At 41.7% G+C, this 12,166-nt stretch overlaps 1 protein-coding gene across 1 annotated transcript in view; it reads left to right on the forward strand.

Annotated features, from left to right (window-relative positions):
- The first annotated feature begins 1,100 nt into the window (after positions 1-1,100).
- Positions 1,101-12,166, forward strand: part of LOC139406407 (transcription factor Maf-like) — a 47,878-nt gene continuing 36,812 nt past the window's right edge. Inside the window, exons 1-2 of the mRNA XM_071148960.1 lie at positions 1,101-2,113; positions 11,660-11,734. Coding sequence (XP_071005061.1) covers positions 1,137-2,113; positions 11,660-11,687 — 1,005 coding nt within the window. The 5' untranslated portion in view covers positions 1,101-1,136 and the 3' untranslated portion in view covers positions 11,688-11,734. The remainder of the gene's footprint in view (positions 2,114-11,659; positions 11,735-12,166) is intronic.

The following is a 12,166-nucleotide window of genomic DNA, read 5'->3' on the forward strand; positions in this document are numbered from 1 at the left end:
AGTGATTGCAATTTGACTGGTAAATGTTCCAAAATTAAGCGGTGTTTACGTTAATGAACCTACATCGTTTCACAATGAAAGACATATTAGTTCTAAATATTTACACGCAACATAATATTCCTAGGGCATACTAACTACCACCTAACACTACCCTGATATTATAAGCAATTAGATATCTTATATTCGTTTTACAACCCCAATGTTTAAAAGGTATAGCCTATACCTCTTTGTTATGCTGACAAAAATAGTCTACAGTTTGATTGATTAACGTCAATAGTGTCATAAACTTCTGTAAATCTATTGATAAGGTAGCTAATAGACAATTAACTGTCTTTTCTATGTTGCTTATAGCCTATGTAGGTATTTATAGACAACTTTATTGAAAGAAACGGGATGAACATCTACCTGTTGAAAATCGTAATAACCAATAGGCTATGTATTGTAGTGTTTCTTTATTTTGTTTTTCACTGTCTTTAAGTTCTAGTCCGGAGAGAGTTAACTGATAGGCTCGGTCCTTTCCCAAAATATTGGATCATCTAATATTATGCTAATTGTCCCTCAGAGCGAGATAGCCCATTGGATGTGAGTCCAATACCATTTCATATTTGAGCCCTGACGTCAGGACGCCTATAAAAGTCAGCAATGCATTTAAACTCGTCTGCGGGGGTTGATCCCTTTAAAAAAAAAATCTCTCTCCGTCAAGCCTGGCGTGGAGTTTTTTTTTTGTATTATTCTCTTCAAGGCACGAATTTGCCAGTGACACCTCACGTGAACCTCCTTCAATTTCGCGCACTAATCCTAAAAGAAGGCATGAAGTGTTAAATGTTAGAAACACACAGAACCGCGTGCAGACAAGGAGAGAGAGGGCGAAAAACGAGCTGAGGGCGACGCACGCGCTGTTCTAGTGCGTCTGTGCAAACACTGCGTTAAAGAGAGAGAGAGAAAAAAGATCCAATTTCAAAAACCAAAAACGTGCGCAGCACAATTAGGCTAGAAAACCCCTTGTATTTTCAACATTTTAAAAAAATAAATAAAGAAAGAAAGAAATCAAGCTGGCTCAGTGCGTGTCACCGCAGCCCGCTTTGACAGGTGCTGCTCAACCCGTTTGGAGGACTGCTGTCAGCAGCAGCAAAAGGATGGCATCAGAACTGGCAATGAGCAACTCCGACCTGCCCACCAGTCCCCTGGCCATGGAATATGTTAATGACTTCGATCTGATGAAGTTTGAAGTGAAAAAGGAGCCGGTGGAGCCGGATCGCAGCATCAGCCAGTGCAGCCGTCTGATCACCGGGGGATCCTTGTCTTCCACCCCGATGAGCACGCCTTGCAGCTCGGTTCCCCCTTCCCCAAGCTTTTCGGCGCCCAGCCCGGGCTCCGGGAGCGAGCAGAAGGCTCACCTGGAGGATTTTTACTGGATGAGCGGCTACCAACAGCAGCTGAATCCCGAAGCGCTGGGCTTCAGCCCCGAAGACGCGGTAGAGGCGCTGATCAGCAGCAGCCACCAGCTCCAGTCCTTCGATGGCTATGCTAGAGGGCAGCAGTTTGCCGGGTCGGCCGGGGCAGGAGGCGGCATGGCCGGGGAAGAGATGGGCTCAGCAGCCGCTGTGGTATCGGCTGTTATCGCTGCAGCAGCAGCGCAGAACGGAGGTCCCCACCACCACCACCACCATCACCACCACGCAGGGGGACACCACCCCTCCACCGGGGTCCCGTCCAACGCTAGCTCGGCGGGCAGCCACCAACACATGGGACACCTGGACCTGGACGACCGGTTTTCGGACGACCAGCTGGTGACCATGTCAGTACGGGAGCTGAACCGACACCTCCGCGGGGTCAGCAAAGAGGAGGTGATCCGGCTGAAACAGAAGAGGAGAACCCTAAAGAACAGAGGCTATGCCCAGTCATGCCGCTACAAGCGGGTCCAGCAGAGACATGTTCTGGAGGGTGAGAAGACGCAGCTGGTCCAGCAGGTGGACCACCTCAAGGCGGAGATGTCGCGGCTGGCCAGGGAGAGGGACGCATACAAGGACAAGTACGAGAAGCTCATCACCAACGGCTTCAGAGAAAACGGATCCAGCAGTGACAACACCCCCTCATCCCCAGAGTTCTTCATGTGAGTTTCACAGTTTAGAAAATAGTCACTTAAAAAAAAAAAAAATAGGAAAATAAACTGTTGTTAATTTTGTCAGGATCGTAAAGTTTCCGTGCGTAAAGGTGGGGATTGGCAAAGACACAAATTAATATTTTTTAAATTTTCTTTACACATTTTGTGGTGATATTTAATGAGAATGCGGTTAGGTAAATGTTCCGTGTTAAATTAGGTTTGTGGATTACATTGTTAGAAATAGCCTGTATAGATCTTATTCGTTGTGTTTTGCCGTCGTTATTTTGTATTTTAAAAAGGATAAAGAAAACATTTGTGTGCATTTTGTTCCGTGGGGCAACTCCCTCAAAAGTGTCAAGTGATCATTAATAATCTGTGTTTATAAAACTTGCTCAATCGGCCTAAATCTTACATTTAGGCCTACAGTACATGTAGTCAAATTTAACTGAAAGTTAACTCTTAAATATTTGTTTTGTTTTAATGTCTTCTTTGTAGGCTATAATTTACCCCATTTTCATATAATCTATGTTTTTCATGTTTTGAGCATTCAAACAGTAAGCCTATGGCATAATATAGACGACGTTATAGAGCCTAAATCAACCATGCAGGTCATGTGCGGTATTTTGCTATCCTTTCAGGAATACTTTTGTTACACTTTCTTGGATGACAACTGCATGTTATGTATTTATATGGACTCATCGCTTTTGGGGGGATTTGGGACCAAACATTGTGAGGGACTTCATCCTCCATCAGTCTCCTCAACCCTCAACTCAACTCACCTCTCATCCCCTCCTCACCTCTCGCCGTCCCTTCTGACATTGAGCCTCATTCTCTACACACAAAGCCGCTGACGCATCACCTTTCACTTGCCAGGCTAGGATTATGCCTGGAGAAAGACAGACAGGACATTTGGAATTCTATCTTCTCTTGAACGGAGTGCGGTGTGTTACACGGTCGTGCATATAGCGGTGTGTAGCCCACTATTCATCTGATGGCCTTTTGTAGCCTATTTATGGATTCCTGTGGATTCCTTTATCATTTAAAAAGGCATATTTTAATTCAGTGAATATTCAGTCAATGTGGTTTTTGTTACGCAACAGGTTGCTTTTTATGTTTGAATATTGTAAGATTATTTAGATTAAATGTAGGCATACGTTTGTATAATTTTTGTCCAAATGCACTAAATCATTTTCCTTCTTCTTTTCTTGTCTTTGATACAAGTATCGAAGAAGGAAATGACATAAAGGACAAATGAGATATAGGTTTAAATGCATACTCTTAAACCAGGTAAAGCTTCAGTCTGTCTTTATCAAAAGTGTGATGACGAATCACCATTAAGAGGTGGGAAATCTCTTCATCTGAAATGTGTCATTCTCTGAAAAAGGAAGGAATTGCTGGACTGTAATTGCACGCATGTTACCCGAAACCCGGTGGGTCTAAACCGATCGGAAAACTGTTCACTGCTGGGAATTGTTGGAAATATTTAGGTGATACTCAATAACTTTAATGTTGCTATATAAAATGTAATCATGGTGAACTATGGATATATTCTTAAAAATATGTCCTGGTGTCTAAGGAAATGACTTAAACATTGTTTGGACAACACAGTGTTCAAACTGGAATATTGAGATTCCTACCATTCATCAATAAATGTTTATGAATGGAAAGTTAAACTGTCATTAATGTTCATTTTTATTAATGCATGTTTAAATTATTGTTATGCTGACTTTATCACCGGTTTTACTTGCCTAATAGGCTACACTTGTGGATAAGGCTAAATTAGTCCTAATTCTTGGTAAAAAAAATTAAGTTCATAAAAGCATTCGGGAATTGCCTATACGCCTATAATTTATGTGGTTTAGTATTATACCTTTCGTGTAAGCTCAATACACTTTTGCCTCCTGCTGTGCTGTAGGCTATAGACACATCTTAGGAGGACAACATAGACCTAAAGCAAAAAAAAAATGTTTTCTTGCTTATAAAAGCATACAGTAACGTGATGTTGTTTTGAAGACGCTGTAATAACGTGTCGTATTTAGCTCTTCCGCTGTGTTGTACAGAAATAAGATTTATTTCACCTGTTGCTTAATTGCTTAAAGAGAATTACAACAGTCCAAACTAAATATTCCAGTTTATTTAGACATTAGGCCTAGGCTACATATGCGGATTGTTTTATACACACTTCACATGACGCCGGGCACAGGTCCCCAGTCCCATTTTGTTCATAATTAATTTAAGAGCTAACGTTTGCTCTTTGCTCCGTAGCAGTCGAAAAACTCGACCCTGAACCCTTTAACTCAAAAAGTTAAATTGTAAATATGGCATGGAGATATAGCCTAGTATTTAGTTCAATAAAAACGGTCCCTATATTTACCACAAGGTCAATTGAAGGGGAATCAGGCTACTTGATGCGCAGAGGGTAGCCTTTTACGAAGTTCAACATGTCATATTTTTACCCGAAATAATTGTAAACGAATAGGCTACACATTGCTCACTGTTTGCTTATGGTGGAACATGGGCTATTAGTCCAGTGTAAAAAAAAATGTACATTTTTGGAGTCGGAAGATTTTTAACGCAGGGAAAGTCAGATCGTGAACCTCTAAATGGTTGTTCCATTTCATTGTCATTCTTGTCAAATTTCTTCGTTCGTTTTTGAAATCTGAAATAGGCTAATCAAATGAGTAGACGAAAGAAATAGATATTTCGTTATGACTTTGACAATGTTACAACTACGCGGGACAGTTTTCTAAATGGAAGAATCCATGTGTGCTGTGTCTGTTTCGTCCCTTTTTACCCGCAGTGCTTGATTATTTTTACTATCCCATTCTTCTGCATAATAATAGATAATAACATTATCTTTTTGCTAATGTTGTTAAGTTCTGGTTTGCATAATCATATGTACAGTTCTGACTGGTATGAAGGCGAGGTTATAACAGAACACGCGAGCCTTAAAATGAAGGCAAGGCTATGCATTCCTCAGAAGCATACCTAATACCTATGGGAACATTGAATGATTTTGTTATTGGCTATCACTTTTTATTTCATCATTACTTCTTAATCTGTAGACATTCTAGTTTGGAAAGAGTGAGAGGCATAGATGGAATGCATTCCCACATGAGATCACCTACGTATTGCACCTGCTTTTTGGGCTGTGCTCGTTTGCCTGTGTGCATGCAAGGTTATGTGTGAGGGTGCTAAAGAGAGTGAGCTTTTTTTTAAGCATGCATGAGCTTGAAACACTTTGGAATAGATATTCTAAAAGCAAATTCATTCCATTTAAGCAGATAACAGTTAACTCATGGGTTCCCTTTACATCCTGGGTTAGCAGCATGGCTGAGATAAGTGTGTGTGTGTGTGTGTGTGTGTGTGTGTGTGTGTGTGTGTGTGTGTGTGTGTGTGTGTGTGTGTGTGTGTGTGTGTGTGTGTGTGTGTGTGTGTGTGTGTGTGTGTGTGTGTGTGTGTGTGTGTGTGTGTGTGGAATTCAGAACAATCAAACTGATACTGCATCGTAGCTCACTGTCTCTGTCTGTTTGTCCTCTAACTTTGATACCTCCCCCATCTCTCTCTAGTTTTGATAACTCTGCAACTTTAAGGGAAGATGGCCGCAGTCTGTTCCCCACCCCCAGGTGCTGCTCATACACAGAGCACAGAGAGGTGCAGGCTGGGATATCATGGTCCTCCCCCGGCCGGAACGGACTATTTCCCCTTTGACTGAGGGAGAGAGAGGGAGAGAGAGAGAGGGAGAGAGGGAGAGAGAGAGAGGGAGAGAGAGAGAGAGAGGGAGAGAGAGAGAGGGGGGCAGAGAGGGAGGGGAGGGAGAGAGAGAGAGAGGCCTTATGCTTCTTTAAGATGATAAACGATGGGAGAAACGTCCAGGCAGAGGGGAGAGGGCCTTTTAGTGGTCCTGTGCCATTAATTTATAGCCCTGCCTTCTGATTAAGTCAATACAGTGTGCTATTTAATTACATTTGTGTTCTAACCTGGAACTGGAGACACCATACTTATTTCAAGGCACCTCTTTACTCCTACAAGCAGATAGAATTAGTGGGGTTTGCTGTGTGATGGAGCTCTGGCTCTGGCACAAGGTCCAGGAAATTAGCTTGAGTCTATATACCATACTTGTGTTAATAATCATATGAAATCATACATTCAAACATTTGGTGTGGAATGTCAGTGTGATGCTTTTTTCAGTAGAACTATGTTAATCATGAACAAGTTTTCATCCTATTTTGGTGAACTTCATATTTTAAACGATATTTATTTTTCTACATTTCTACACATTACGGTGTTCTTACTCATTACATTTCTGTAATTTGGCCATGGGATTAAGGCAGGTTGTGTATTGGTGCAAACTTGGCGCTAAGCCCCTATTGCAGAGTCTGTTTTGTTTGTCCACTGAAGTGTGTGTGTGTGTGTGTGTGTGTGTGTGTGTGTGTCTTTCCTGCTTGTGTGTGCATGTGTGTGTGTCTTTGCTGCTTGTATGTGTGTGTGTGTGTGTGGGAGCCAGAACCACTATGATGTAGGATGCTGTGTTACTAGATCACTTCCTGTGTAAGAGCAGCCAGGGCAGAACAGAACAGAGAGGACACAACACTACTTCCTCTTTACACCTGTGTTACCAGATCACTTCCTGTGTTAGAGCAGCCAGGGCAGAACAGAACAGAGAGGACACAACACTACTTCCTCTTTACACCTGTGTTACCAGATCACTTCCTGTGTTAGAGCAGTCAAGGCAGAACAGAACAGAGAGGACACAACATGATTCTTTACACCTGTGTTACCAGATCACTTCCTGTGTTAGAGCAGTCAAGGCAGAACAGAACAGAGAGGACACAACATGATTCTTTACACCTGTGTTACCAGATCACTTCCTGTGTTAGATCAGCCAGGCAGAACAGAACAGAGAGGACACTAGTACCTCTTTACACCTCAGCATCACAACAGATGTACCACATACACACACACACACACACACACACACACACACACACACACACACACACACACACACACACACACACAGATATTATATTAGGATTAATTGAATCAGCATGAAGTGTAATTCCGTTCTCTGTCCTAGCATATTGACTGGTGTGCTGTGATCATTTCTACTATGTCCAATGATCAGGTTATTACAGCTAATTCAGTTGTCTTCTGTCACAATATTGGACTTTCTCTCTGAGGTCAACAATGGGAAATCACTTTGAAATGCATTCTTATTGACATTTCAATCAACATGATGTACTTCACTTTAATGCCTTTATTAAAGGCACAATGGCTTGTGGTGTGCATTGTGTGTTTCAAGTTGTATTAGTCGTATGAACTGTTGAATGCACTGGATACACATGGTACACACCAACGACAGCAACAACAATAAGAGATAAGAAAAGATCAGCATATGAACATAAAGTAAATGGCTCAGTAGAATAGAATACACATTTTAGGATCAGTATGATACAGGAAGTGTGTGTGTTCTTATGTGCACGTGCGTGTGTGTGACTAAGTGGATGTGCTAGGAAGTCAATGTCCAGCATTGCGTCTTTTATTTGACCTTGCGGTGAGAGATTCTATCAAAGCATCCATTCCTCCAATCTGTCTGTCTATTGAGTGTTCAGTGTAGACAATCTATATGAGCAGATTACTTTCTCCCTTTGTTATAATGCATTTTATTCAATATATGCATTGTTAGGAAGAAATCTGAGATCATCCAAACGCCCTCAAATCCTCTGCTTGCATATTATATCCATCCAAGAACGATCTTTTGGTATTTGTTTCATAAGTACATTGTTGTCAAAGTCCCAAAATGTTTTGATTGTCAGCAATCAATTTTTCAAGAAATGTAACTTTCAAAATACAGAAATCATCCCCGTATGTTGCGTTTTACGTCATATGATGCTGCGTTTTACGTCATATGATGCTGCGTTTTACGTCATATGATGCTGCGTTTTACGTCATATGATGCTGCGTTTTACGTCATATGATGCTGCGTTTTACGTCATATGATGCTGCGTTTTACGTCGTATGATGTTGCGTTTTACGTCATATGATGCTGCATTTTACGTCATATGATGCTGCGTTTTACGTCATATGATGCTGCGTTTTACGTCATATGATGCTGCGTTTTACGTCATATGATGCTGCGTTTTACGTCATATGATGCTAAATGCATCATACAGGGATGATTTCTGTATTTTGGGACTAAGTCAACAATGGACTAATGAAACAAATACCAACAAATCGTTTTTGGGTGGAGTTTTCTTTTAAGAAACTCAGCAACAGAGCAAAGGTTATAACCACCTCCTCATTTAGTCAAATGTTTCTGTAGTTGTTTCTGTATGCAGTATGAAAGCTGCTTTTGTTTAAATCAATTATGCTATTATTAATATGTATTAATAGGACCCCCCCCCCCCCCCCCCCCCCACACACACACACACACACACACACACACAAACACATACACCCAGACTTGCCCTTACAACGGCACCACAAAGGGTTAAACACCTATAGTATTCACATTCAAAAGAGGAAACAATTTCAATCTCTTCCACTCACTCCCCATCTGCATCTCTCTGTGTGTTGCGATAAACATTTACATTTAAAGTGATTTAAATCAACAGCGTTTATGTACCTCTGTACTGCGTCCATCACTCTGCCCTAGGAATGCAGGAGTCTCTCTCTCTCTCTCTCTCTCCCTCTCTCTCTCTCTCCTCTCTCTCTCTCTCTCTCTCCCTCTCTCTCTCTCTCTCTCTCTCTCTCTCTCTCTCTCTCTCTCTCTCTCTCTCTCTCCCTCTCTCTCTCTCTCCGATGGCTGAGTTATGTGTCATTTATTTGAAAAGCTAATAATTTAGCATTTCCCCCCTCCTGTCGCGGTGTGGGCTGCAAGGTGAGGGAGCTGTATATTTATACAGGGTCATATTGCCTTCTCTCTGCCGACTGGCTTGGTGAGACTGAGCTCCTGGACAGCCACAGATATGTCTGGGTGTTTGTGAATGTTTGATACTGTCGGGTTGTATAACATCTGTCTAAACCCAAATCACCCATACGTGTGATACATACACGTTTGTTGTAAGATATGAATTTCCAATATAATTTAGCAATATGTGCTCTACAATCCATCTCATGCAGTCCTGTACACTCTTAGAAAAAAAGGGTTCTAAAGCTGCCCCCATAAGAGAACCCTTTTTGGTTCCAGAGAGAACCCTTTTTTTTTCAGGTAGAACCCTATGTGGAAATGGTTCTACATGGAACTGAACAGGGTTTTACCTGGAACCAAAACTAGTTCTTCAAAGGGTTCTCCTATGGGAACAGCCAAATAACCCTTTTAGGTAGTTTTTTTCTAAGAGTGTGCTGTGCTCATCTTTTCACTCACATTTGAATCTGCTGGAGAACCCCTCCTGATCAGAATATATAATTAACTAAAGGGCAATAGATGAATACTAATTATGATAGAATTCTAATTTAGCAGCACAGTCTTCTGAAACACAGATAAACATTCCTTCAGAGTGTTGAGTTGCAGGTCAGAAAGCCTTCTGTGTGTGCGTGTGCGTTCGTGCGTGTGTGTGTGTGCGTGTGTGTGCGTGCGTGCATGCGTGTGGAGTTGGAGCTTAGCCCGACCCCTGTGTGTTTTACCTGCAGCTCATTGAAGCTGTGAGGTGATTTACCCTTCTACTGCAGTCAGACACGGATTTAAATCAACCGCGTTTATGTACCTCTCTGCCCCAGGAATGCAGGAGTCACAGTCTCTCTCTCTTCTCTCTTCTTATCTCTTCTCTCCTCTCTTCTCTCCTCTCTCCCTCTTCCTCTGTCCTCACTCCCTCTTCCTCTTCCTCTCTCTCTCTCCTCTCATCTCCTCTTCTCTCTCTCTCTCTCTCTCTCTCTCTCTGTCTGTCTGTCTGTCTGTCTGTCTGTCTGTCTGTCTGTCTGTCTGTCTGTCTGTCTGTCTGTCTGTCTGTCTCTCTCAATTCAATTCAATTCACTTTATTGGCATGACGTAACAATGTACATTTTGCCAAAGCTTACTTTGGATATTTACTATTTACTATATTTAATATGAAAATAATAAGTATCAAAATTGTCAACGGGACAACAGTAACAACAATAACCAAGGGTCAAAATAGCCATACATTGAACAATAACAATAGTGGAGGACATGTGCAGGTTGGTTGGTCTGTCAGACACTGTCCCTCAACTTATGGCAGGCAGCAATATAGCGCGCTGCCAACCCACAGCTCTCTGCGTCCTCCCCTAACAGGACGGGTAGCCTACAGTCATCAGAGAGGTCTTTGAATTTTTTAATATTTTTCACATTTTGTCAGGAAATGCAGCTCCGTCTCAGGTTCTGCTGTTGTGCAGTGGCTGCACAGTCTCTCTCTCTCTCTCTCTCTCTCTCTCTCTCTCTCTCTCTCTCTCTCTCTCTCTCTCTCTCTCTCTCTCTCTCGCTCTCTAGTTCTCTATCTCTCTCTCTCTCTCTCTCTCTCTCTCTCTCTCTCTAGTTTTCTCTCGCTCTCTAGTTCTCTCTCTCTCTCTCGCTCTCTAGTTTTCTCTCTCTCTCTCTCTCTCTAGTTTTCTCTCTCTCTCTCTCTCTCTCTCTCTCTCTCTCGCTCTCTAGTTCTTTCTCTCTCTCTCTCTCTCTCTCTAGTTTTCTCTCTCTCGCTCTTCTCGCTCTCTCTAGTTTTCTCTCTCTGTCTTTTCTCGCTCTCTCTTTTCTCTCTCTCACTCACCAGTCTAACAGACATTGATCTCCAGCCAGACAAGGTGACCCAAAGTGTTGTTCAGCTCTTCCGCTGTCTCTCTCCTCTCTCATTTTATCTGTACATGGGAAAGACCCTGACCTCACACACTGGTGCCATGCCCTAGCATTCTCTCTGTGTCCCACACTGATGGGTGTGCATGCTCCTGTTTGTACGCATGTTGCTTTCGATTATATCTACCGTCTTATTTATCTGCACAATGTCTGCAAATTAATATCAATTTCTACGGCTCCTGGTCAACTTCACACTCAGTAGCACACATTACAGTGCACATAACAGGAGGCTACTGCACCTTCAATCTCTACAGCAAGTGGTGAAGCGTGTGTGTCATTACCCTCCTGCTTTCTCTCAGAGTGGTGTGTGGTAGTGGTAACTCCTGGCTAAGCAGTACATGGTCCATATGGTCTCAGTGTTAATGGCATTACTGGAAAAATGAATGGCTGTCATTGTTGCTTAAATATGTATAAAGAGGCTTTAATGTGCTCTTTCTCTTTCTCTTTCATTCACCTCCCTCCATGCTACACTCTTAGAAAAAAAGGGTTCCAAAAGGGTTCTTCGGCTGTCCCCATAGGGGAACCCTTTTGGGTTCCAGGTGGAACCCTTTTTGGTTTCAGGTAGAACCCTCTGTGAAAAGGGTTCTTTAAAGGGTTATCTTATGGGGACAGATTAATAACCCTTTTAGGTACTAGATAGCACCTTTTTTCCTAAGATTGTACAGAAGCTTAGTGTATTTTTTAGTGAAACTATTTTCTGCCTTTTTTTAAAACTATGTTTTAATCCTTGCCTTTATTATCTCTATCCTCAGGACGTCCAGAAAGTTCCTCCATCTGTGATAGTGACCCCTGAACCCTGCCCCCTGACCCTTGACCTGGAGTCTGAGGTAACATCTGCCATCTTGTCCCTTCTCCTCAGCTCACTGATCACCTGGTTCATAACACACACATTACTTTTTTTAAGCTAGCTATATTATTGCTTTTTAACAATTCTGGAAAAGATGAAAAGCATACACATTCACAACAAAATCTTTATTGAGTTTAATATAATAGTTATTCATATAATTGTATCTTATTGTTTGATTATTTTTGTTATTTCTAATACTTATTAAACAAATATTTAGCATTTTATGAAGCACAATTGTACAATTATACTGAAGAATATACATATTAACAGTATTTACAATTTTGATTATCATCTTTGAATGGTCTTTTAAATATATTTATCAAATAACTGTCCGTGTGTCTTGTAAAATGGGTTCACTATTTTACTAAATCATTTTCACATTTCAATAGGGCTTGACTTTGCTGATTTAATT

Source organism: Oncorhynchus clarkii, chromosome 1 (assembly GCF_045791955.1).
Source record: "Oncorhynchus clarkii lewisi isolate Uvic-CL-2024 chromosome 1, UVic_Ocla_1.0, whole genome shotgun sequence".
In the NCBI taxonomy this organism is placed as follows: domain Eukaryota; kingdom Metazoa; phylum Chordata; class Actinopteri; order Salmoniformes; family Salmonidae; genus Oncorhynchus; species Oncorhynchus clarkii.